At 27.2% G+C, this 25,241-nt stretch overlaps 6 protein-coding genes across 6 annotated transcripts; 2 read left to right on the top strand and 4 right to left on the bottom strand.

The window, feature by feature from the left end:
• Positions 1-1,849: 1,849 nt before the first annotated feature.
• GAP50 (glideosome-associated protein 50, putative) lies at positions 1,850-3,037 on the top strand (the record flags this gene model as incomplete). Its single annotated transcript, XM_029004037.1, has 1 exon — positions 1,850-3,037. One exon carries the CDS (start codon positions 1,850-1,852, stop codon positions 3,035-3,037), a length of 1,188 nt encoding a protein of 395 aa, XP_028860766.1.
• A 2,644-nt stretch (positions 3,038-5,681) lies between these two features.
• On the bottom strand, positions 5,682-8,238 carry PmUG01_07029400 (heat shock protein 70, putative; the record flags this gene model as incomplete). Its single annotated transcript, XM_029004036.1, has 2 exons — positions 5,682-7,564; positions 8,163-8,238. 2 exons carry the CDS (start codon positions 8,236-8,238, stop codon positions 5,682-5,684), a joined length of 1,959 nt encoding a protein of 652 aa, XP_028860765.1.
• Positions 8,239-10,899: 2,661 nt separating this feature from the next.
• On the bottom strand, positions 10,900-12,318 carry PmUG01_07029300 (conserved Plasmodium protein, unknown function; the record flags this gene model as incomplete). The annotated part of the gene is made up of 1 exon (XM_029004035.1): positions 10,900-12,318. One exon carries the CDS (start codon positions 12,316-12,318, stop codon positions 10,900-10,902), a length of 1,419 nt encoding a protein of 472 aa, XP_028860764.1.
• Positions 12,319-13,608: 1,290 nt separating this feature from the next.
• On the bottom strand, positions 13,609-14,661 carry PmUG01_07029200 (XPA binding protein 1, putative; the record flags this gene model as incomplete). Its single annotated transcript, XM_029004034.1, has 1 exon — positions 13,609-14,661. One exon carries the CDS (start codon positions 14,659-14,661, stop codon positions 13,609-13,611), a length of 1,053 nt encoding a protein of 350 aa, XP_028860763.1.
• Positions 14,662-16,634: 1,973 nt separating this feature from the next.
• On the top strand, positions 16,635-19,544 carry PRP43 (pre-mRNA-splicing factor ATP-dependent RNA helicase PRP43, putative; the record flags this gene model as incomplete). Its single annotated transcript, XM_029004032.1, has 1 exon — positions 16,635-19,544. The coding sequence occupies one exon, from the start codon at positions 16,635-16,637 to the stop codon at positions 19,542-19,544; it is 2,910 nt and encodes a 969-aa protein (XP_028860762.1).
• An 832-nt stretch (positions 19,545-20,376) lies between these two features.
• On the bottom strand, positions 20,377-22,422 carry PmUG01_07029000 (conserved Plasmodium protein, unknown function; the record flags this gene model as incomplete). The annotated part of the gene is made up of 1 exon (XM_029004031.1): positions 20,377-22,422. The coding sequence occupies one exon, from the start codon at positions 22,420-22,422 to the stop codon at positions 20,377-20,379; it is 2,046 nt and encodes a 681-aa protein (XP_028860761.1).
• Positions 22,423-25,241: the final 2,819 nt, after the last annotated feature.

Here is a 25,241-nt window from a genome sequence, read left to right as displayed (position 1 = left end):
TATATTTAACGTATACTTAAATATTTGAGAATTTTTTCATTTTACTTCTTTTCATTTCTGTCGGTATATTTTATTGTAACAAGTTTTAACGTGTTCATTGGTAGTGCACTATTATTGCCTATAACGCGTAAATTTGTTTTCTTTTCATTTTTTCAGTTATTATACACTTAGTATATTTTTGTAGAAAAAATTGAAACACACTAAAATATAGGAAAAAAGAAAAATTTACAAAGAAATACAGAAGGGAGTGAATAAGCAAGGCAACATGAACAAAACAATTAAAATTTGTATTAGATTCCTTTTATATTATTATTTTACTTTTTTTACTTTTTACGTTTTCTATGAATTCCCAACATCTGTGTAATTGTAAACTTTAATGATGAAATTGTTACAAATAAATCATATTCCTACCCACATTTCCACCTCAGCTATTATTTCTTATAATAAACTACGTAAATTTGTATCTGTAAATATATGCATGTGTATATATATGTATGTGTATACATTCGCGTAAATGAGGTAGAAAAATAATTGTGCGTCTGGGGCACTTTTGTGTGTGAAAGAAATTATTAAAAAAAATAAAATTATATTGAAAAATATATAAGCTTGGAAAATTTTAATATTAACATAAAAGGTGTAATCACATATATATATGTATACGTACAACTTGTGTAACACGTACAATATGTATTTGTGTATTCCAACAATGTGCGTATATAATACACAAGTGTATATAAAAACATCAAAGTGTACAAAAAAAAAATAGTGGTAATTAGTTTTGTAAAAGGTAGTTAAAAAGTAGTTTTACAAAATAGTGTTACGGACTAGTGTTAAAAAGAAGCGTTAAAATGCAGCGTTGAAAAGTAGTGTAAAAAAATAATGCCACAAAGCAGTGTAATAAGATAGTGTCAAAAATGTTGTGTTATAAAAAATGAATTAATTATTTACCCATAGTGTACATATTAATTTTTCCCACATTTATTTAAAAATTTTTTTTTTCTTTTTTCTTTTTTCTTTTTCCTTTCTTCATTTTTCATTTTTCATTTTTCTTTTTTCATTTTTCTTTTTTCATTTTTCTTTTCTTCCTATTTTGTGTGTACAATAAATATACGCTTATGCAAGTATTTATTTTTTTAAGAATTCCTAAAAAATAGTGTTAAAGGGTATTTTTATTGTTCCATGTGTACAAATAATTAGGTTATTAACGTGTATATATATATATATATTATATGTATATATGTATATTTGTATATAAATGTACGCATGTTCACAAAATAAAAAAAAAAAAAAAAGAAATCTTCTTTTATATTTCAATATTTTTGTATTAATTTCACACATTTCTTGCATTTTTGTTATTTCTTACACGTGTAAAATTTTTTTTTTATTTTTATAGTATACCATTTTGCGATTTTTTTTTTTTTTTTTGGTTTTGAATGATTTATTATTCTGTGATATATTATTTTGTGATATATTATTTTGTAGTATATCACTTTGAAGTATATAGCTTTGTAGTACATAATTTTGTGGCATATCATGTTGTGTTACATTAATTTGCGGTAAATTATTTCGCCCTATGATTTTATCAGTGAGAAATATTCGTTACGTGTAATATAGCTGCGCGTGCACATACATGTGTAGATATAAATATACGTACAAATATATGTATGAATGCATGTGTAAGTATATATATGCATAGATATACATATATATATATATATTTATATGTGCGTACGTACGAATGTGTATTTCTTTTTTTTTTTTCTTTTTTTTTTTTTTTATCCTATATAGTTCTCACCTACCTGTTCACCTTCTCCCCGTACACCCGCTTCAATTTTAAAGTTACTTAAATATGAATTTTTGTAAAACAGTGTTCAATGTTTTTTTTGTCTTGTTTTTTATAAGCAGTTATACAGTAAAATGTCAGCTGCGATTTGCATCCTTGGGGGATTGGGGAAAAGAATCAAAATCTCAACTATTAAATGCGAAATATTTGAAACAATATATAAAAAATGAAAGAGTAACATTTATTGTAAGTCCAGGGTCTAATTTCTTGGACGGAGTAAGAGGAATGAATGATCCAGCATGGAAAAGTTTATATGAAGATGTATATGCAGAAGAAAAAGGAGATATGTATATGCCATTTTTCACAGTTTTAGGGACCCGAGATTGGGCAGGTAATTATAATGCACAAGTATTAAAAGGTCAAGGAATTTATGTACAAAAAGAAGGAGAAACAACTATTGAAAGAGAAGAAGATAAAACAGATTATCCTAAATGGATAATGCCGAATTATTGGTATCATTATTTTACGCATTTTACTGTTTCAAGTGGACCATCTATTGTTAAAACTGGTCATAAAGACATGGCCGCTGCTTTTCTATTTATTGATACATGGATATTATCAGGAAATTTTCCATATAGAAATATTCATGAAAAAGCATGGGAAGATTTAAAATTACAATTAAATGTTGCCAAAAAAATAGCTGATTTTATAATTGTGGTAGGAGATCAACCTATATATTCATCAGGTTTATCAAGAGGAAATTCTTATTTAGCATATTATTTATTACCCTTATTAAAAGATGCACAAGTAGACTTATATATAGCTGGACATGATAATAATATGGAGGTTATTGAAGACAATAGTATGGCTCATATAACATGTGGATCTGGTGCTATTTCTAATGGTAAATCTGCCTTAAAATCTTCCAAGTCTCTTTTTTTTAGTAGTGATATAGGTTTTTGTATACATGAATTAACATATAATGGTATTCTTACTAAATTTGTAAGTAGCAAAACAGGAGACGTTATTTATACGCATAAAGTCGATATAAAAAAAAAAAAAACTTTGGATAAGGTTAACTCCTTACAATATTTTGCATCCTTGCCAAAGGTACAGCTAACTGATGTTCCTGCTAGTGGACCTATGGGAAATAAAGACACATTTGTCAGAATTGTTGGAACGATTGGTATACTCATTGGTTCAGTAATTGTTTTTATGGGTGTATCGTCTTTTTTATCAAAAAGTATGAAATAACCCTATTTTTATATGTTTACGAGTTAGCATGTTTCTTTTTACTTTTCTGAAAATTTTCACGTCTCATGCGTAAGTTTCGTATATGAATAAGAAGGAAAAAAAAAAAAATAAGAATATAAAATCAAGCAGAATGGAGAAGACCTGAGCGAAGCAGAGCGAAATAAAAATGTGATACTCCATGTACCTCAATTCTTATTTAAGTTGTAAAAATTCGACAGTACAATATGCTCTTTTTAAGAAGCCTAAGCATATACCCATGCATATGTAATTATTTATACATACATATATATATATATATATATATACGTATGTATGTACGTGTAACCCAATTTTTGAAGTGAAAATATGCATAATAAAGTACATACAAAAGATGATGCCGAAGGCTATTATTAAAGGCTCCTATGTAGCTTATCTAAGCATTTGTCAAGCTGGTAGGGAAGGCATATATGCTAAATATACATACATATTTATTCATAGTTCCTCCTACATTCACGGTTACACACTTATGTTTTCTTTTTTTTTTACGTATAACTTGTTTTTATTTTAGTAGAATTTTTATAAAAAAAAGAATAAAATTATTGTATTGTAATGTATTTATTTTATTTTTTAGTTTTTTCCATTTCCTTTTCTATTTCTCTCTCTTTTTTTTTCTTTTTTTTTTTTTTTCTTTTTTTTCTTTTTTTTTTTTTTTTTTTTTAATAAAAAACACTTCGAACTAAAAAGATAAACATTATACAAAATTTTTTATTTCTTCCCATTTTTAATGAAAACACAGATATATACATACGTACATATATATATATATATATATATATATATATATATATGTATAAGGGTGAAATATATCTGTTATTGGATATAACTTGTTATTCTTCAATTTTTGTACAATTATTTTTGCCAATTGCGAGAACATATTAATGTAAAAGTTGTTTTATATTGTCTTTTTTATGCGATGTCTCAATTAATTGAAGGACCGAAATGTAAAAAAAGAAATGTATATAATATACATACACATATATATATATATATATACATACATAAATGTACATATATATGTATATAGATATATAAAGAATAATGCGATTCTTTTAAAAAAAATAGTGTATGTTATAAAAATATAAATTTACTTTTTAGAAATGGTGAGTTTAAAACAAAAAAAAAAAATTAAAATAACAAAAGGAAGGTATATACACAAGGGTGAGTTAGTATGCACCGCAGTCGCAATACATACACAGCATACATATATATACCCAAACATATGCACATATATGTGTGCGTGCGCTTACATGTTTGTATGTATGTAAACTGGCTGCTGCTTATTAAAGCGATTTTCTTCATGCGTATGCTTCCCTAATGATGACAACATAAAATATATGGCTACAACGTAAATATGTACACAAGTCCTCCAACACGTTTTGTTCGTTTTTCTTTCATTCAGATAGACTGTTTTCAGTAAGATCTTATTATTCCAAATATTGCAGAGTAAAAAGCTGTCTAATATGCAAAAATAAAATAAAACAGAACATTTCTTTTATGTGAAATACCATTAATTCCACTTCTTCCCAGCTTGTCATAATATAAAACATGTAGCAATTATAAAACATACTACACTCTTGACGGATGATATTATAGTAGTGTGTGTTACAACTTTGGTACATGAGAAAAATCCGTTCATATATTTTTCAGTTTATTAACATATTTTTTTAAAGATTAGTTTGTCTTAATTTTAAGTTTATATACATATTTGGCTTTCTCTAAGGGGTAATAATATATTACTATAAAAATCGTAAACGTGAACTACATATGTCAATATGCGTATACACATACATATATATATTAACTATTCTATCTATTTTCTCTTTTGTACTTCCATCACAACGACAATGCAGCACTGAAAATAATTAATTTTTTGGTATGCACATTATTCCTTTTTTTTTTTTTTTTTTTTGAAATATTCATCAAATTTTAGTAGAAAATCTCCCGATAAATCAAAAAAAAAAAAAAAAAAAAATAATAATAATAACAATAATAAAAATAATAATAATAATAATAATAAAAATAATAAAAATAATAAAAATAATAAAAATAATATAACACAATGCATTACAATACAATATATATACGATATAATATGATATAAATATAAAAAGAGAAATTTAAATAAAATAAAATAAATTTAAATATAAGTATAAATAAACGTATAAATGAATGCATGAATAAATATATGTGAACACACCCATGTGAGATTAATTTATGTGGAGAAAGACGGAATGAACTGATACATGCACAATGGTACGTAGAAGTGCACTTAAAAGGGGCAGTATATGTATATATAAATATATATATGCTATATACGTGTATGTGTGTAAATATGCGCATGTGTACATATATATATATATATATGTTCAAGAAACAACATGTGAAGACTCAGCTGCACAACAACGCGAAATAAACATTTATAGCACATACAAACTTATTTAAAATGATTACACTTTTTTTAAATAATTTATTCGTGCAGAATGATAAAAAAAAAAAAATGGCACGTATTCGAACATGTACATATACGTGCATATGAATATACATATACATATATACATGTACGCATAAATGTCCCTAATCTTGTGAATCCTCTTACGTGAGTAAACTACAACTCATCACTGTCCACATCTTCGTCTGCACTTGGAGGAGGGGAAGAAGCACCGGGCTGACCGTACAACTTGACAATAATTGGCTGGCAGACTGCCTCCACATCCTTCAGCTTTTGCTTCAAGGCTTCTGCATCAGCATTTGAATTGTTACTTAGCCAATTTTCAGCATCTTTTACAGCATTAAGTATAGTAGTTTTATCTTCCTTTTCAATTTTGTCTGCTAATTTATCTTTATCTTCAACTGTTGCTTTCATACTTTGTAGATAATTGTCTAAATTATTTTTTGACTCCACTTTTTCTCTTAAATTTTTATCCTCGTCAGCAAACTTTTCAGCGTCGTTAATCATCTTTTCTATCTGTTCCTTTGATAATCTACCTTTATCATTGGTAATAGTAATTCCTTTAGACTTACCAGTTCCTTTGTCTTCTGCTTCAACATGTAATATACCATTCTTATCAACAGTAAATGTGACTTCAATTTTTGGTACACCTCTTTGTGCAGGTGGAATACCAGATAATTCAAATTTTCCTAATAAATGATTATCTTTTGTTAATGCTCGTTCTCCTTCAAAAACTTGAATTAAGACAGCTGGTTGGTTATCTTGATAAGTAGAAAATGTTTGTGATTTTTTTGTTGGTATAACTGTATTTCTTTTAATAAGTTGAGTCATAATCCCACCAACAGTTTCAATACCTAAAGTCAATGGAGTTACATCTAATAAAACTACATCTTGTAATTCTTCTCCTAAAATAATACCTGCTTGGATAGCAGCACCATAAGCTACAGCTTCATCTGGATTAATTCCTCTATTTGGTTCTTTACCATTAAAAAAATCTTTAATTATTTGTTGAATTTTAGGTATACGTGTTGAACCACCTACTAAGACTATTTCGTCAATTTTACTTTTTTCATATTTTGCATCATCTAATACTTTTTTAACTGGTTCTAAAGTTTCTCTAAATAAGTCATCATTTAACTCTTCAAATTTTGCTCTTGTTAATGTTTCTGAAAAATTATGACCCTCTATAATATCTTCTATTTCAATTTGAGTTGAATGAACAACAGATAAATTTCTTTTTGCTATTTCTACTTCTTTTCTTAATTTTTGAATAGCTCTCTTATCAGTTCTTAGATCTACATTATTCTTTTTTTTAAATATTTTTATAAAATAATCCATTACCCTTTGATCGAAATCTTCTCCACCTAAATGTGTATTACCTGCTGTTGCATATACTTCGAAAACACCATTATCAATAACAAGAATTGATACATCAAATGTTCCTCCACCTAAGTCGTATACTAATATACTAGTTTCTTCCTTCTTATCTAAACCATATGCTAAAGCAGCAGCAGTTGGTTCATTAATAATACGTACAATATTTAAACCAGCAATTGTTCCTGCGTCTTTTGTAGCTTGTCTTTGAGCATCATTAAAATATGCTGGTACTGTAACTACTGCATTTTTAACTGGTTTTCCTAAAAAGGATTGAGCTATTTCTTTCATCTTTTCTAATACCATAGCACTAATTTGTTCAGGTGCAAATGTAGTACTTTTGTCCTTTATTTGTACTCTAATATTTGGTTTTCCTTCATTGTTCACTATGTCATAAGGTAATAATGTTCTATCCTTTACTACTTCTTGATCATCAAATTTCCTACCTATTAATCTCTTTACATCAAACACAGTCTGTGTTGGGTGTAAAGTAGCTTCTAACTTGGCTGCTTCACCAACTTTTCTTTCCCCATCAACAAAAGATACATAGGATGGAGTAATACGATTACCTAACTCGTTATTCAATATTTCCACTCTTCCATTTTTGAACACACCAACACAGCTATAAGTCGTTCCCAGATCAATTCCTATAACCGGACCTTCAACTGCGGAGGAAAAATATGTACAAAGGTGTGTGTGATAATGCGGCTCTGGGCGTATACTATGCATATGCATACATGGACAAATGTATAAATACGTACACGTATAAAACCATATACCAGTACTTACATATATACAGACGCATATTTACAATGGGAGTGTATACAAACACATGTGTACATGCACACATTCGTTAACAGACATGTGAAACGCATTAACAAATTCAAAACGCAAAAAAAAAAATAGGATAAATCTTTCCATTATTCATAAATGTAAACACAATAACATTAAATATAATATTTTCTAAAAATAAATGTGCGAACTTTCATTCATTTCATTATTGCTTTTCTCATTTCTCAATAAAATAATCCTTTCCGTATAGAAATCATGCGCACTTTGGTCCCAATGCTAAGTGTGCAAAAAGGAGGTCTATGCATACGTTTAAGTATACTCATATATGCGTGCATGGGGATAACACATATGTGGGTATATTATATATATATATATATATCATGTATAAGTACACATTAAGTACATATATATGCTATGTACATGTTCAAATTATATGTATATATAATACACACATGTATTATTATTACGTACTTTTAGAGTCTATGGCTCTCGTTAATTTTAATAATGAAACAATCAGGAATATTATATATGACCTCGTATTCACCATTTTTAATTTGCTTTTTGCATATACAAATACGTTAAAAAAAAAAAAAAAATTCCTTTGTTCTTATTTAAAATGAATAAGGTTAAAAATTCAAAAACTTTCTTTTAAAAAGAAGAAAAAGTTTATATATTAAACAGTATATTTAAGAATGCTAACTGAAAAAGTATTATACTTCATACATTAATATGTACACAAAATATAAACATACATACATATATATATATATGTTCATGTACAAATGTATATTTTTTTTAAGGCATATTTCACAAGCATGTTTTTCTTATACAAAACTTATTTTGTTCTTAATATTACTGAACTTTATGTATTTTCTTTTATTACACTTTATTTCGCTTTATTTCGCTTTATTTCACTTTATTTCGCTTTATTTTTCTTTATTTTGCTTTATTTTGTTTTATTATGATTTATGTTTTTCATACGTTTTTACGTTTTCATGTTTTCTCATTTTTCTTACACGTGTTTCTTTTTTTTTTTTTTTTTTTTTTTTTTTTTTTTTTTCGTTATTGTATTTCAGATGAGCAACGTTTTGTTTATTATTTTATTTTTTTTTTTTATTTCTGAACACACATATATACATTTATATATATATACATTTATATATATATACATTTATATATAATACATTTATATTTATATACGTAGTACATTTATATATATATACATTTATATTTATATACGTAGTACATTTATATATATATATATATATATATACATGTTTGTATATATGCCCCATAAGCAAAATAAAATATGCATTACTTATTTTTTTTTTTTTTTTTGGCATAATTTAAAACTTGGATATGTGCGCAAAACTATTAAGAGAATTACGACCAAAGTTTCAGTAGGGACATTATTCTATTCGCTCATAATTAGCACGAAAAACAATATTTCATTGGAACGATTTTTCATTATACCAATTTTAATATAATTGCAATTTATTTATACACATATATATAATATATATATATATAGCTGGTTTATATTAGTAAGCACACCCTTAATAATTACGCATAATTATATAAAATTTCTTAAACATAATTTACCATTTGTCGTATCGTTTATTTTCCACTTCTTGTTACTTTTCTTATTTTTTATTTCTCATTAAAAGAGACTAAAATGTAAAATAAAAATAAAAAATTATCAAGTTGCACATCAAATACTGTATCCTAAAACGTGAAAAGAAAAAATGAAAAGAAGGCGAGAATATAGGAAATAAAAAATATAAGAAGATAAGAAGAAAAAAAAAAATGAATATAGGAAGAAAAAAAGAGAAAGATAAATATATACCTTAAATATAATAAGAAAAATACGGAAAAAATTATTGCTCACCATTTTTTAGGTGGACTACCTCACTTTAAAATTTAAAAAGTACACATAACAATTTGTACAGATGCATACCTTGTATGTAAAGCTTAATAGCATCATGAAATAAATTACACGAATACACCCGTACACACATATGTATATACGTAATGCATATATTTTAAAACAAAAAAATCATTCTTGTGAGCATTAGAAGGCTATTTTGTTCGCACACACATATGAGTTTAAAAATGCAGTCATTAAAATTTACCCCCAAACTATTCTCAAAAACAAAAGAGAACTTTTATATTTCCTAAAACGTTGAATCAATGAATGAAAAAAGGTTTAATACGTGATATTACTGTTCTTTCCATTTTTTCTTTTTTTAACCAGTTGAACTAGCGATAATTATAAATCGAAAAATAAGTTTTAATAATTGCGAATATTAGGGATATTACGCGTGCTACTACAAAACAGCAATATTAAGCTTATTTGACTGGCATAGGCTTATTATTATATATGATGATTCCGTGTATACAAACATACTTACAAAAATTCATACACACACATGTGAAAGCATATATATATTATATGCATAAAAATATTAAGCAGGTGTCTATGTGTGCGCCGAAACGCCGCTAATCTGAATGCGTTTATTCCATTAAAATAATGAATTTGACATTTTGTGAGCGGAAATAAGATATACTACTCAGCAAAAAATAAAAGAAAAATTACACAAAAAATGAATTATACCGTGAGAATAAGTAAAAGGCTTATAAAATGTTAATGATGTGAAAATGGCAAGAGAGTATATGTACGGGTCATGAGTCACTTGTGCAGCTGAAACGAGAACACATCTCCATTTCTAACTGTTCCAACACTTACAAGCAAAAACACTGTATCCAGTTCAAAGAAAAAATATATATCCTATATGTGCTTAAACTAAACAGCACAGCACCATACATGTTTTTATATAACAGTTCTACGTTTAACTGTATTTGTTCGGTAGGTAAAATTTATGCACAGTGTAATATCGTTACACAAAGATGTGAAGACAATTTTATATAAGGGGCAGAAAAAAAAACAAATTCCATTTAAAAATACTCGTAAGACAGGGGGGGTCCGTCGGTATTACGCAAACATACTCTTATATACATATATGCATATGCGTGCGAACATACACATAAACATATGCGTGCGTATATGCACATACAGATATGTCTACATACATATATATATTTATACCTATGCATGACCTATTAGCTAATGTGCGCTGGTTAACATATTAAGGCTTATCCATATTTTTTATGACAAAATAGGCATCACAAAAATATTCTTCAAACAATGTCATTCAGTCAGTTCGATAATTAAGTACTGATAAAAGAAGTTTTTTATGCTTTTGTTTATATCGTTGCTATTATGCTGATACACACTATTTTGTTCATTTATTTTTTTTATGTCAATTTCATTATCATTGTAATCATAGGTGGAATTAGATGAAACTCCTATATCTTCAAGAATGGATGAAGACACACTAATTTTTTTTTCGCTTCTATTCATTTTTTTTTTGTTAGTTGAGCTATTTTCTTCTTGCACATCAATGCTATTTGCATTGTAGCACCTATCCTTTTTTAACTCCTGTTCATCTTTATCCTGTTGAATTTTCTCTTCCACACTTTCTCCACCTTCCTGTTTCTGAACGTTCAAATTGTTATAAATGGAGGTGGAATCGCTCCGCTTCAAAGACCTACAAACTGAGTCAACGTCAAAGAAGTTTAAGTTTACAAAGTGTTTATTACCATACTGGTAATTACCTTCGAATAGGTTACCACTTCCGAATAGGTAGTGATACCTGTCCTGTTTTAACAATTCTTTGTAAATGTCAAGGTAAAAATTATCAGCAATTAATTCTTCATCAATATATATAATGTTGTGACAGTTGTACGATAAGTTAGTATAATCCTCTGTTATATTAATAAAGTACTTTATATTACTTTTTAGAATAATTATATTATTGTATACAGTTACCTCACATGGAGATAAAAATGAAGAGTTTGGAATAATATGAGAGAAATTATTATTTTTGTAAAAATATTCTAAAATGTATAAAATATCAACACTGTTATTTGTTCTACTCATTATACTTAATAAGAAAAAACTTAACAAGAAATTTCTTAAAGGACATTTAAAATGTTTATTTAACAATTTATATAATAATAATAATATACCTTCAAAACCTATACTTCCATTATATATATTCCCATTAAATGAAAAGACATCTCTAGTAACATCTTTAATAATTTGTTTTATATCTGGATAAATACTTCTGTTCTTAATTCTTCGTAATATTTTTAAAAAAAAATATTTATTTTTTAATAAATGTTGTTTGTAAGCAAATAGAGACTTCTCTTCTGAACTCTTTTTAATAGTTTCATCATTATTATTCTGAAAACTAAAATTTAGGCAGTCCTTTATAGTCTCCACCATTTCCGGGTTACTCTTAACCTTGTTTAGCTTGAAAAAAAATATTAAATTATTTATTACATTGACCTGTATTTTCTCTACCTTGATTGCCATTTTTTTGTATTCCTTTTTTATATTAAAAATAGAATAATAACTCAAGTTTTCATCATATAATGCTTTCCCTTTAAACTCTTCACATTCATCGAAGTTGAAAGGAACAAACTCCTCCTCCTCACCTTTGTTTTCATCCTTCAGCTCATTTTCTATTTCATTTAAATCGGCTATCAGATTCTCGACATTCATGTTCCACCACCCTCTCTCAAAAGGAAGTCCTAAAACGTTATGTGCTCATATGTGACAAATATGTGTTCCTATATACATATATACATACGTACATATGTACATAAATACGTATATATTTATGTATGTATATATATATGTATATATGTATATACAGCTTAGCAAGAAAAGGCATTATATTGGGTAATGCCATCTATTATAATTTTAAATGCTGCGATGGAAGTGATAAAGCCAATTAATAAATCTTAGGTTTTTTTTTTTTTTTTTTTTTCAAATTCTTTTATACGAAAAAAAATGCTATAACGTGAAGAGCATTGCACCACAAAAAAAAAATAAATAAATAAATAAAATGATAAAAAATAAAAAATTAATAATAAAAAATAAAAAATAAAAAATTAATAATAAAAAAATAATAATAAAAAAAATAAAATGAAAAATTCTAACAGCTCAAATATTAAAGTTAACATATAAAAGGTAATCCTTTCGCTTATTTTGTGGGGAACACTCCAAATTAGTTCTCATTTATTGTATATATGTGAACACACATATACATAAGCATTTACATACAGATATAAGTATTTATAATATACAAGTGAACGCATAAAAGAATAGTAATTTATACCAATTTAATGCATGGAAAATAAGAAAGAAAAAAAAAAGGAACAATAAAAAATAACATGTAACAACTTCCTTGCACTCACAATTGTTTCACTGTTTTTATCAAAAACATTGTTGACTTCAAATTATGTATTTTTCAATATTCTGCGCAACTGTATATTTATATGTAAACATACTTATAAGTAAATTCAAATATATATGTACATATGTAAACGTACACATATATGTACATATATTCTTTCAAATGCTGATTTTTTTTCCTCAAAAAATAGCTCTTTTTTCAATTGTTCCATTTGAGCTCAATTATGCCTTTCCAAGAATGATATAACATATTATTATTTTACATGCCCATTTATTACTGCTACAAAATCTAATAAGGCATATTATTTATTAATTGGGAGTAACGCCATACCAAAAAATATAGTTACACATACGTCATGCATATATATATATATATATATACATATATATGTATGTATATGTGTCTAATACACATGCGTAAAAAGTTTGGTCCATGCGCGTAAATACGTAGCCCACAATCAAACGGTCAAACAAATAGACCATGTGCGTATCTCACTTTATTTTCAAAAGTAGTTCTTTTATGCACTGAAACAGTTCGTCAGTAAAACAAATAGCCCTTTTATGTGCCCCACTTTTTTTTTAAAAGTAGGTGTTTTACTCACTAGAACGGTTCATGGGTAATGTTTTCATAATCTCCTCATCCGAAACGTCAATCATTTTTTCTTGAATGTCATCACAGTCATATTCAATTGATTCGACGTACGTATCAAATAGTGTATATTCTGAGTAAATAGAACTATACCTAAATCCATTAGCTCCGTCAATTATTTTTAATAATTTTAAAACACTATATTTATCTTGTATATCTAGCAACGCAAAATTTATTATGTTATAGTCTTCCACAGTTTCACATATATATTCATTTAATTTTAAAAATTTATTTGAATATTTGCAATAATTCTTTTTAACGTTTTTTATATGACCATCTTTTATATCATTTTTTATAAGCACAAAGTTGGTATCTGCCCCTTTTTTTTCTTTATCTTTACCTTTATCTGGTTCTTCTTCCGAATCGGATGAGGAATAATTTTGATATTTTGCATAAAGCATAAGCTGGCTCAAATTTTGTGCTTCAACATAATAACTTAATGGAAAATTTAAATCCATTTTAAAATATTTTAATAAATCAATTTTTGAAAAAACATTAACATGTGGTAGCTCTAAATGTATTTGACTACATAAGGATAACAGTAAAGAGCTAATATATTTATAATTGTCTGCACATAATGTACTATCCACAATATGAACAGATGTTAACCTACAATTCAGTTTACTTAATTTTATAACAATATTTCTTAAGGCATCATTATGTGTATATAATTCTACTTGACCTGGGGTATCGATAAGTAAATAACTGTCCTTATGTTCATTTAATTTTTCTTCTAACCAATCAAAATTCGTTAAAAGATATTCCATACAATATATTAAAGTGCCATTCGGACCTAACCCTAACTCAGTAAACACTTTATTTATATCAACTAAATTGCTAATATTTACATTCGCTTGGTATACATCATTTTCTATAAACGGATCTAAATTTATTATCAGTAATTTTCTATTTATCTGTTTTAATATATGTTCAACGCCAGCTATATATGTCGATTTTCCAGATCCGGGTGGACCAATGACGAGTTGTCCAAACCACATACTTACTTAGAGTACTGGCGTTATGCCAAGAAAAAAAAAAAGAAAAAAAGCTAAAAAAAAAAAATAAAGTACAAAAAATAAAAAGGTATTATGTGTGGTTCCTTTTAAATTTGCCTTGCTCCTCGTCGACAAAATGTGTACACCGTACTGCATTCCCATACATACATACTATATGCATACATAAATATAAGTACGTACGTATAAGCACATATTTAAATGTATGCACACACATACATTTACAACGGGGGGAAAACTACAAAATAGTGAAAGTGAAATAATGTCGAAAAAAATTTTTTTTCGTTCATGGCATTTTGTTACGTGTTAACCTACATCACTACTATTATTCCTTTTCTTTTCTCATGAGGAATGTTGTTACCAAGCAAGGGAAACTTACTATTTTTTTTTAATTATTGCAAGTTATATATATTTCAAGCGTAATATATAAAAATAAACAAGCAGATAAACAAATAAATAATAATAAAAATGTTGGGTGGGGGGAAAATTTTTTTTTTTTTTTTTTTAAGGTAAAATATATCAAATATATTATACAAGTATAAATTTAATTTTTAATATATTTCAAAAATGTATATTTACAGTTTTTTCTACAAGCACAAATGTTAAAATATATATTTAAGAACTATTTCCCGCTTTTTTGCGGAAAAATAGTATATGCAGATACGTGGATATATGCATACGGGAATTCATGCATATATACATACATAAACAGATAAATAAACAATTAAATAAACAAATAAATAAACAATATTTGTAGGAATAAAAACTATGATGGGTAGGTTTTTTTTTTTTTTTTCATTTTAATACTGCTAAGTAATTTGTTGTGTTATATTTAAAAATATATGCATTTATGCATATATAAACATGTATAAGTTCAAACAATTTTAGCAGTAAAATTTATATAATAAATTTATGGCATCCTCCCCCCAACTATTAAATTACTCTCTTCACTCTTATCTTAAGCTGCAATATTATGTAGGATAAGATCAAAATAGTGTTACATTATTTTATTTTAAGGAGGCATAAATGCTTTTACTACTTTAAGTAGTGTTTATATGAACTCAACTTATCTGTAGTCTCATATATATTATTGACCCCTCTTTTTATTAACTAGATATAGCAAAAAAGAATAACAAATTTACATAAACGTAAAAGTCCGTTCTTATTTTTTGCAATATACATATATACCTATAAATATGTACATATACATGTATGTATGTTTGTATGTATACAATTTCAGTGTAACCCTTAGAAGACCATTTCACAGTAACTAAAAAAGTTTGCTTTGTAAGGTAACAAAAACCAAGCAGTTACTTGCACTTTTTTTTTTTTTAGTACCTTTATAGAATCAAAGGAGAAATAAGAATTTAAAATTTTTTTTTTTTTTTTTTTTTTTTTGCCCCATATACTTTTATTTACATATATAAAGTTTCACTATAGTATATTTACTTGTAAAATTTTGGCTTATCGCCTATTTTTTACTCAAATTTTAATGAAATAAAACTGTTTAACGAGCTGATAAGAGTTATAATAAAAAATTAAGACTATAATTGAAATGAACAATTAATTAAATAAATAAACAAATAAACGAATAAACAAATAAACGAATAAACAAATAAACGAATAAACAAATAAACGAATAAACAAATAAACGAATAAACAAATAAACGAATAAACAAATAAACGAATAAACAAATAAACATATAAAGAAAGAAAGAAAAGAAGGAAGAGAAGAAAAAATGTCCTTCCTATTTTTGGATATAGCAAAACGGCATCGCTCCTTTTAAGAGGGTTCTTCTTGTTATCTATTTGAGTTATAATATTACATATATATATTAACAATCCTTTTGAAAAAAAAAGAAAAAATATATATACATATATACCTATATATATATATATATATATATATATATAGTTACGTATGTTGTGCATATTCGTGGATGGATACTTAAGACAAAATGAACGAGGTAGCAGATAGCGAATCCGAAAAAGACTGCGAGCGCAGTAGCCTAGTGGAAGATGTACTAAACCAAAATGAAAAAATCAAAAGGAAAAACATAAATAAGTCACATGTAAAAAATAATAAAAAGATAAAATTAAATAATACAGTTAGTAAAGATATAGAAAGAGAACTAACATTGGAAAACCCATATCAAGTTAATACAGATGTTAATTTAAAATATGAAAGTAACAATGATGTGCCAATAAATAATAGCAGTGACTACTCTAATGTGATTGATGTTGTATACAGCGCTAGTAAGGTCAACATTAGTAGTGATCTCCATGTACATAGCGGTAGCAACATTAAGATGTCCACTGCTGCAACGAAGAGTACAAATAGTAATGATAACAATGTCAATAGTTATTATAGTACTACTACTACTACTGCTACTACTACTACTACTACTACTAATAATAATAATAATAATAGTAATAATAATAATAGTAATAATAATAGTAATAATAATAATAATAATAATACTAATAATAATAGTAATAATAATAATAATAATAATACTAATAATAATAGTAATAATAATAATAATAATCGTAGCAGTGCTAATCTTGATGAGCAGAGAGGGAAAACCCCCCCCAATATTGGAGTTACAAATATCTATGGGCATACCAGCAGTAGTAGTAACAATAACAGTAACAAGAACTGTAATGGTACTAGTATCCCTTCGAACTACTTGTTAAAGAGCGGTTACGCGACCAAGGAAGGAAACAAAGATAAACAAGTGGACGAGGTAGCGGAGGGGGAGTGCACCATTATGAGTAACAATGTTAGCATTAGAGGTACCAATAGCGGGGCTAATTGCAGCACTGAAGAGCCCACACTGATAAACAAACTGACGAACAAAAGATACAGCGATAGGTACCTTCAACTGCTGGAGGAAAAGAAGAAGCTACCTGCATGGGGTGCGAAAAAGAACTTTTTAAAATTATTTAAAAAAAATAATGTGTTAATTATTGTTGGTGATACGGGTAGTGGTAAGACAACACAGATTTCTCAGTTTGTATTAGAATCAAAATTTAGTGAAAAAAAATCGATAGCTGTAACTCAACCAAGAAGAGTAGCAGCTATGAGTGTAGCAACAAGAGTATCAGAAGAGTTAGATGTAGAATTAGGAACATATGTAGGATATACGATTAGGTTTGAAGATAGATCAAGCAGTAAAACGATAATTAAATATTTAACAGATGGAATGCTATTAAGGGAATCAATGAGTGATCCTTTGCTTAAAAAATATAATACCATAATTTTAGATGAAGCACATGAACGAACATTAGCTACAGATATTCTATTTGGTGTAATTAAAAATATTCAAGAAAAGAGAAATGATTTAAAATTAATAGTTATGTCTGCAACATTAGATGCAGAAAAATTTCAAAATTTTTTTAATGGTTCAAAAATATTGAACATCCCAGGTAGATTACATCCTGTAGAAATATTTTATACACTTGAACCAGAGAAAGATTATATCAGAGTTGTGATTAGAACTGTATATGATATACATGTAAATGAAGAAGAGGGTGATATTTTAGTTTTCTTAACAGGTGAAGAAGAAATAGAAATGACAAAGAAAGAAATTGAAAAGTTGGTTTCAAAAAATATGAATGCAGGGCAATTAGTAGTTTTACCGTTATACTCTTCCTTACCTCCAACACAACAACAAAGAATATTTGAACCAGCACCAGAGCCAAGATTTAAAGGAGATAAAAAAGGAAGAAAATGCATATTAGCTACAAATATAGCTGAAACGTCAATAACTATTGATGGAATTGTTTATGTAATAGATCCAGGTTTTTCAAAACAAAAAGTGTATAATCCAAGGGCACGAATAGAATCATTATTAATTGCTCCTATATCGAAAGCATCAGCTCAACAAAGGGCGGGAAGGGCAGGTAGAACGAAACCTGGTAAATGTTTTCGCTTATATACTGAAAAATGTTTTGATCAAACTTTACCTGAACAAACATATCCTGAAATATTAAGATCAAATTTAGGTTCAGTTGTATTAAATTTAAAAAAATTAGGAATTGATGATTTAGTTCATTTTGATTTTATGGATCCACCTGCTCCTGAAACTTTGATGAGAGCCTTAGAACAGTTAAATTATTTAGGTGCATTAGATGATGAAGGTGATTTAACTGAAAAAGGGCATCTCATGTCTGAATTTCCTGTAGATCCACAGCTAGCCAAAGTATTAATAGAATCCCCAAATTATTCTTGTTCTAGTGAAATACTAACTATTGCTGCTATGTTATCTGTTCCTCATTGTTTTCTGAGACCAAAAGTAAAAGGTAAAGAAGCAGATGAAATGAAAGCAAGATTTTCACATTTAGATGGTGATCATTTAACTCTACTAAATGTTTTTCATGTATATGTAAAGTATGCCTTAGTTGACATAAATGCATCTAAGAAGTTCTGTTATGAGTACTATCTAAATCATAGAGCTATGACATCTGCTCAAAATGTTAGGAGTCAATTACTTAGAACTATGGAACGATTAAATTTAAAAATTGTGTCTATTAATCCTTCTAATCCGGATTATTATGTTAATATAAGAAAATCAATTTTAAGTGGGTTTTATCAACAAGTCGCATATAAAACTAGTAAAGGTTATTATATAACTGTTAAGGATATTCAAATTGTTACCTTGCACCCGTCAACCGTTTTTCAAATAAATCCTGAATGGGTCATATATCATGAGCTTATACTAACAACCAAGAATTTTATAAGGACAGTTACGAAAATTGACGGAAAGTGGTTACTCGAGATGGCAAAGGACTACTATGCGCTGGATGATATTCCAAACAGTGAAGCGAAAAATGAGCTTAAGGTACTACTCAAAAATGCTGCTTAGACGACGCGCTTAAGAGAGTATATCTTACCAATGCAACGTCAAAACATATAGCTCCAGAAAAGTAAAAGGAGTGATAATATATGTCCTTGCGTATGAGTGTGTTATCCATATGATCTTTCAAACGAAACAAGAAGGTTTTGATGTTACAAAGTAGGATTTGCACATATTGTGGGAACTGCAGGTAAGCACGAGTGTAATTAAGTTAAATGTTAAAATTTTGTTTTCATTTGTAAAATTGGAAGTTGGAAGTTGGAAGCTGACAGCTGGAGGTAGAACAAAAGGAGGAATCAGTATGGGTATTAAATGCACATATAATTTTAAATTTACAAAAAAACGCATATGTGATTTAAAAAATTTTCTTATTTTATTTATTTATTTATTCTTTTATTTTATTTTATTTTATTTATTTATTTTTTTTTTTTTTTCAATAAGGAATACGTAAATATGCATAAAATTATGTTGTACGCATGGAATTTGTTTTAACAAGCGATTGATAAAAAAAAGAAAAAGATATGAACGAATAAATTTAAAGTATAGGACGCGAATTCGCAGTTGCATGCCATCACATTCTTCTCTTTAGAAGCGTTTAAAGTCGGATCCGAAGTTATGCATACGCGCATGTGTATATGTAAGTGTATACATATGTGCACCTGTATAGGTATGTGTACGTATAGAAGTATGCGTTTGTACGCATGCATAGGCATGTGCGTGGGTATGCGCTTGCTGTGTGAGATCAAAACTGCATATCATGCGCATCATACATGTTATAATAGGCATCATAGTTAAAAACATGGTTTTTGGATAAAGGAGCAAAAGATGCCCAAAATTTTATTTATACCGTTTGTGCCCATATTTTAGCTGAAGAAATACACTCATTTAAAAATCTTGTCATCTCTTCTTTGTTATCATTAGACAGCGCAGAATTTAAATGAGCTTGATTAATAAATGGTGCATTTACAAAAGATGATAACAACTTTTTAATAATGTTTTTATTACTAAATTTATGTAAAGTGATATTAATAGAATTCCAATTAATCATAGTATTACCCCTTTCTGCTATTAATTGTATTCCTATATAATATTTTGTAGAAGAAGCAATTTCTAACGGTTGTACAAAATCGACTCTGGCTTCTATAGATTGATTTAAATTTTTTACATTAATATTTTGTTCTTTTTTATAGGATAAAAAAGAGTCTTCAGGAATTAAATTCATGGGTTCATTTCCATAAATAGGTCTATGCACATATAATATAACCTTTTTTATTAAGCCTAGTTGAACAGGACATTTTATGTCAATAAGGATGGTCCCTATTTTCTGATCCACACATTTTAAGTCAAATTTGGGGTAGTAGGCTTGGGTTGGGTAGTATTGAGGGAGTGAACCGTTACTCTGAGATGTGTTATCAGTTTGACCGCTTTGGCCACTCGGCTCCGTGCTTGAGGTATTTATCTTTTCTCCCGTTTCTTCTTGACATATATCAATTTTAATTAAGGACAAATATGGAGCAACAGGTCCTGGTTCAAGATTCCTGAGAACCTTAGTTTTGAACTCTTGTTGACAACCCAAGATAGCTAATGATGCTTCCTTAAAAGCAGATTCAGCTTTTTTTTTCCATTCCTTGTTAGGTTCTTTATCCGGATGTAGTATGTGTTTTAATCGTTTACCAAAGCTTTTTAGTTGTTCTTCTGTTACAACTCTAGGGTTTATACCCAAGATATAAAAGGAATGTTTCTTAGGAGAATTTTTATCAAACCATGAATATTCATTATATCTATCTAGAATAAATTGTACTGCTTTTCTTTTATCCTCTAATTTTTTAGTCATCTCCATTTCTTGTTGTAACTTTCGTTGAACTTCTGCATCATAACTAGATTTTAATCTTTCTAACTTTTCCTTTGCTATTAAGAAATCTTTATTTTGTGTCATTTTTTCACTTAATAATAATATAACATCTGTATAAACCTGTTCAATTTTTTCATTTTCTGCTTCTAAATCTAAATTTAGTATAGAATTTATGCTGTCATATTCTGACTTGTTCAGAATATTTTTATACCAAAAATTTTGCTTATATACTATAGCTATAATATCAGGTTCGATTGTCTTTAATTTTTTGCTCATTTCATCAATGTATTCATGTACACTCTTTTTATTTGTATTCCCAGTAATATCCTCTAAAAATTCATCTTTTTGAAAGATATTTTTTCCGATGGTTAAAATATTCTTTATTTTTTCAATACGACTTTTAACTTGTTCCGTCTCAATTACATTTCGCATTTTTAAAATATTTTTAACAATAAATAAAAAATCCTCGGAATTGGTTTCACTGAAATTCTCATCAATGTTGTTTATGTCTTTAAGTAATTCTTCTACGTACGCTTTGGTTACGAGATTTATAAAAGAGTTACCATTGCAACTGCTGCCATCAACATTGCCGTTCACACTGCCATTCACAATGCTATTTACATTGCTATTCACATTACCGCTGTTATTACCATCACTGCTGTTCATTCCATACACATCATCAAAATCAAGTCTTCTTTTTTTCGAACCTAAACTACTCGTGCTGTTACTTACATAACTAGCTTTCACATTAGTAAAGTCTTGTTCAAATAAATTTGGATTAGTAAGAAAAAGTTCATCAATGAAACTTACTAACGATTTTAAAAACATATCAACATTTTCCTTATTTAACAATAAATTTGCCTTTTTTATTATTGAATATATAAAACCAAAAGACTTATAAATACAAAATAAATCTTCGACAGCCTTTTTATACATTAATTCTTCATCATTCAGTTCATCAATAAAATGCTCACAATATACTTTCTTCAACTCACTTTCATTCATTATGTTTACCTCCTCATTATTCACTACCATTGTAAGAAAAATGTTTGTTCATACTAAGCACTGTTCGATTATTTCCCTTCGTAAAGTTCGCTCACTACTCACTTGTAAACGGTAAAGCGCAATATGTAAAATGGAAAAGAAGTTAGTACGTGTCGTACTTACGTGGTCTTAAAGGAGCAAAATAACAAATATGTGTAAGTGAATGGAAGTACAGAAGTATGCACATACAGAGGTATATACAAATATATATACATATATATACATATATACACGTATACATATATATATATGCACACACACAATATAACTTTGAATACCTTTTTATTTATACGAGTGATACTGAAAAAGTATGTGCTCTTGTTTTATTTTATTCATTTTGTAATTACACGCACTTTAAAATATTTTCACTATTATTGTTAAGAAAAATGAATTTTGTATGCTCAAATGTATATATATCCCTCTCTTTTTTTTTTTTTTTAAATTATTGCCGTTTGTTCAATATGCATTCCACAAAATGTGTTAAAAATGCTTATTCGCACAAAATACATTTAACGGAAAGAGGCAAAAAAAAAAAAAAAAAAAAAAAAAGGCATTACATGTAAAATGCAAAAAGCACACAAAAAAATTAGTAATAATTAAAAATATATAATACATTTAATATATATAATATGTATATAATATCTAGGATATAATTTAATCCCTCTGGCTTCTTTTGCATATGATGCATTTTTCTTTTTATGTTATTAAAAATTTGTCATTACGCACAATAATTATGTTTAAGTATAAAATATGATTTCAAAATAAATTTTTTTTTTTTTTTCTCCTATTCGTTAGGGAAATATTTCAAAACATACATTATAATACACATATATAGACATGTTTGTTACAACTGCAAAATGTGTCATATATGTTTGTATATGCATATATACATATAACTATATATATGCATGTTTAAAATGATTTTTTTTTTTTTTTTTTTTTTAAAGAAATGACCCATGCTTTTACATACTTAACATATAAGAAGGTAAACATATATTTGATAAGGCAAACTCTTGGCGGCTTAAATATTAGGAACACCATTTAATAGTTTTAACTATTACATTATTTGCATTACTATTTTTGATGAAAGGGAAATAAGGACATATAGCACACAAGAAATACGAAAAGGGAAAAAAAGAAGAAAAATGGAAGAAGTAAAAGGTAAAAGGTAAAAGGAAAAAGGTAAAAGGTAAAAGCTAAAAAGCAAAACGAAAAATGGAAAAACAAAATGCGGAAAAATTTCACAAGTTTATTACGCGTGTCTAAATATTTTAAACTGGTCGCATTTTAACAAATCCCCGAAAAGGTGTAAATATTATAATACCGTTTTACACATTCATATATTTTAATAGTATGTGATCAAGTAAAAAATTATCTTTGAAAATTAATAGTATATTCAAATAAATAAAAAGGGGAATGTGCAAATGCTTCGTCATGGTAAAGAGTAAATATGTAGCACAAACAAATGAACATCTTTTCGCAAATATTTTTTATTTTTTTTGATATTTTCACACGAATTATTCAAAAAAAAAAAAAAAAAGGTTAAATAATTTAAGAATTCATTATTTTTATATTTTGGATATTTTCGATTTTCTTGATGCTTTTGTAAATTTTATCCAATTTCACATAATTTTGCAAAAGTTTATTTTTAGCAAATTATAATTTATCAATTAACACACCCCTGATGGTAACAAAATATGGAAGCAACTATGAAATATTTATAAGATAGTTATTAACTAACTATTAAACTGTTATTAAACAACTATCAAACAATTATTAAGCAACTATTAAACAACTATTAAACAACTATTAAGCAACTATTAAACAACTATTATACAGTTATAACTTATTTCAAAAGTAGCCAAATGAAAAATGTGTCCAATGGACAATACTACTTGAAAGTTTTATATTAAAACAAGGAACAAAAGAATATGGAAAAAAAAGTCAAAAAAATCGAAAAAATTATGTTCCTCAAAAAAAAAAAAAATAAATAATAAATAATAAATAAAAATAAGTGCATATTCGTATTATCACATTTCAGTGTTAAAATTTACCTAAAGAAAATCTAAATGAGTAATCGCAAAAAAGGTTTTTAAACAAACCTGCCTATACACATTGTAAATTTTATTGTAATGTAAAAAGGGTATAGTACATATTATATATACCCCCGTAAAAGTAAAAAAAGATATAAGGAAAATGTAAATGTCTTTATCGAACTAGTATAAATTAAGCTAGATTAGGTAAAGTAAAATTACATGCACGTATACATGCGTACACATGTGTACACATATATGTATATGTATTTATTACATGTACGTCCTTGCATATATATATATATATATGTTCAATTACGCAAAGCACTAATGTATACAGAACGTGCTGAAGTAGCTCAAAATTCACCGCACGCTCGGAATTGCTTTGTATATTAAAGATGCTCACCCCACACACGCATATACATACACGTACACATATACATATACACTCGCATACATATATGCACTCACATACACATACACATACATGTATATATATATATATATATATATGGGTGTTCACATATAATTGTTGTTCATTTAAGAGTAATCAGCGCAAGTACTAAATGGAAAAAGTACATTACTCTCTTAAATATTAATAAGGCCTATCACCACATGTAAACACAATGGAACTACGACAATGTAAATTGCTTATTATTTTATATTTTTTTATTGAATTTGATTTAAGATGGATATATATGATTAATACAAGTTGTATCCCATACCTTTCATCTAGTATGTGTACTATTTTTTTCAAATTTAAAATAAGAAAAATGG

Source organism: Plasmodium malariae (genome assembly GCF_900090045.1).
Source record: "Plasmodium malariae genome assembly, chromosome: 7".
Taxonomy (NCBI): domain Eukaryota; phylum Apicomplexa; class Aconoidasida; order Haemosporida; family Plasmodiidae; genus Plasmodium; species Plasmodium malariae.
The sequence above is the reverse complement of the archived record's forward strand: the minus strand, read 5'-3'. Positions and strand labels throughout refer to the sequence as shown.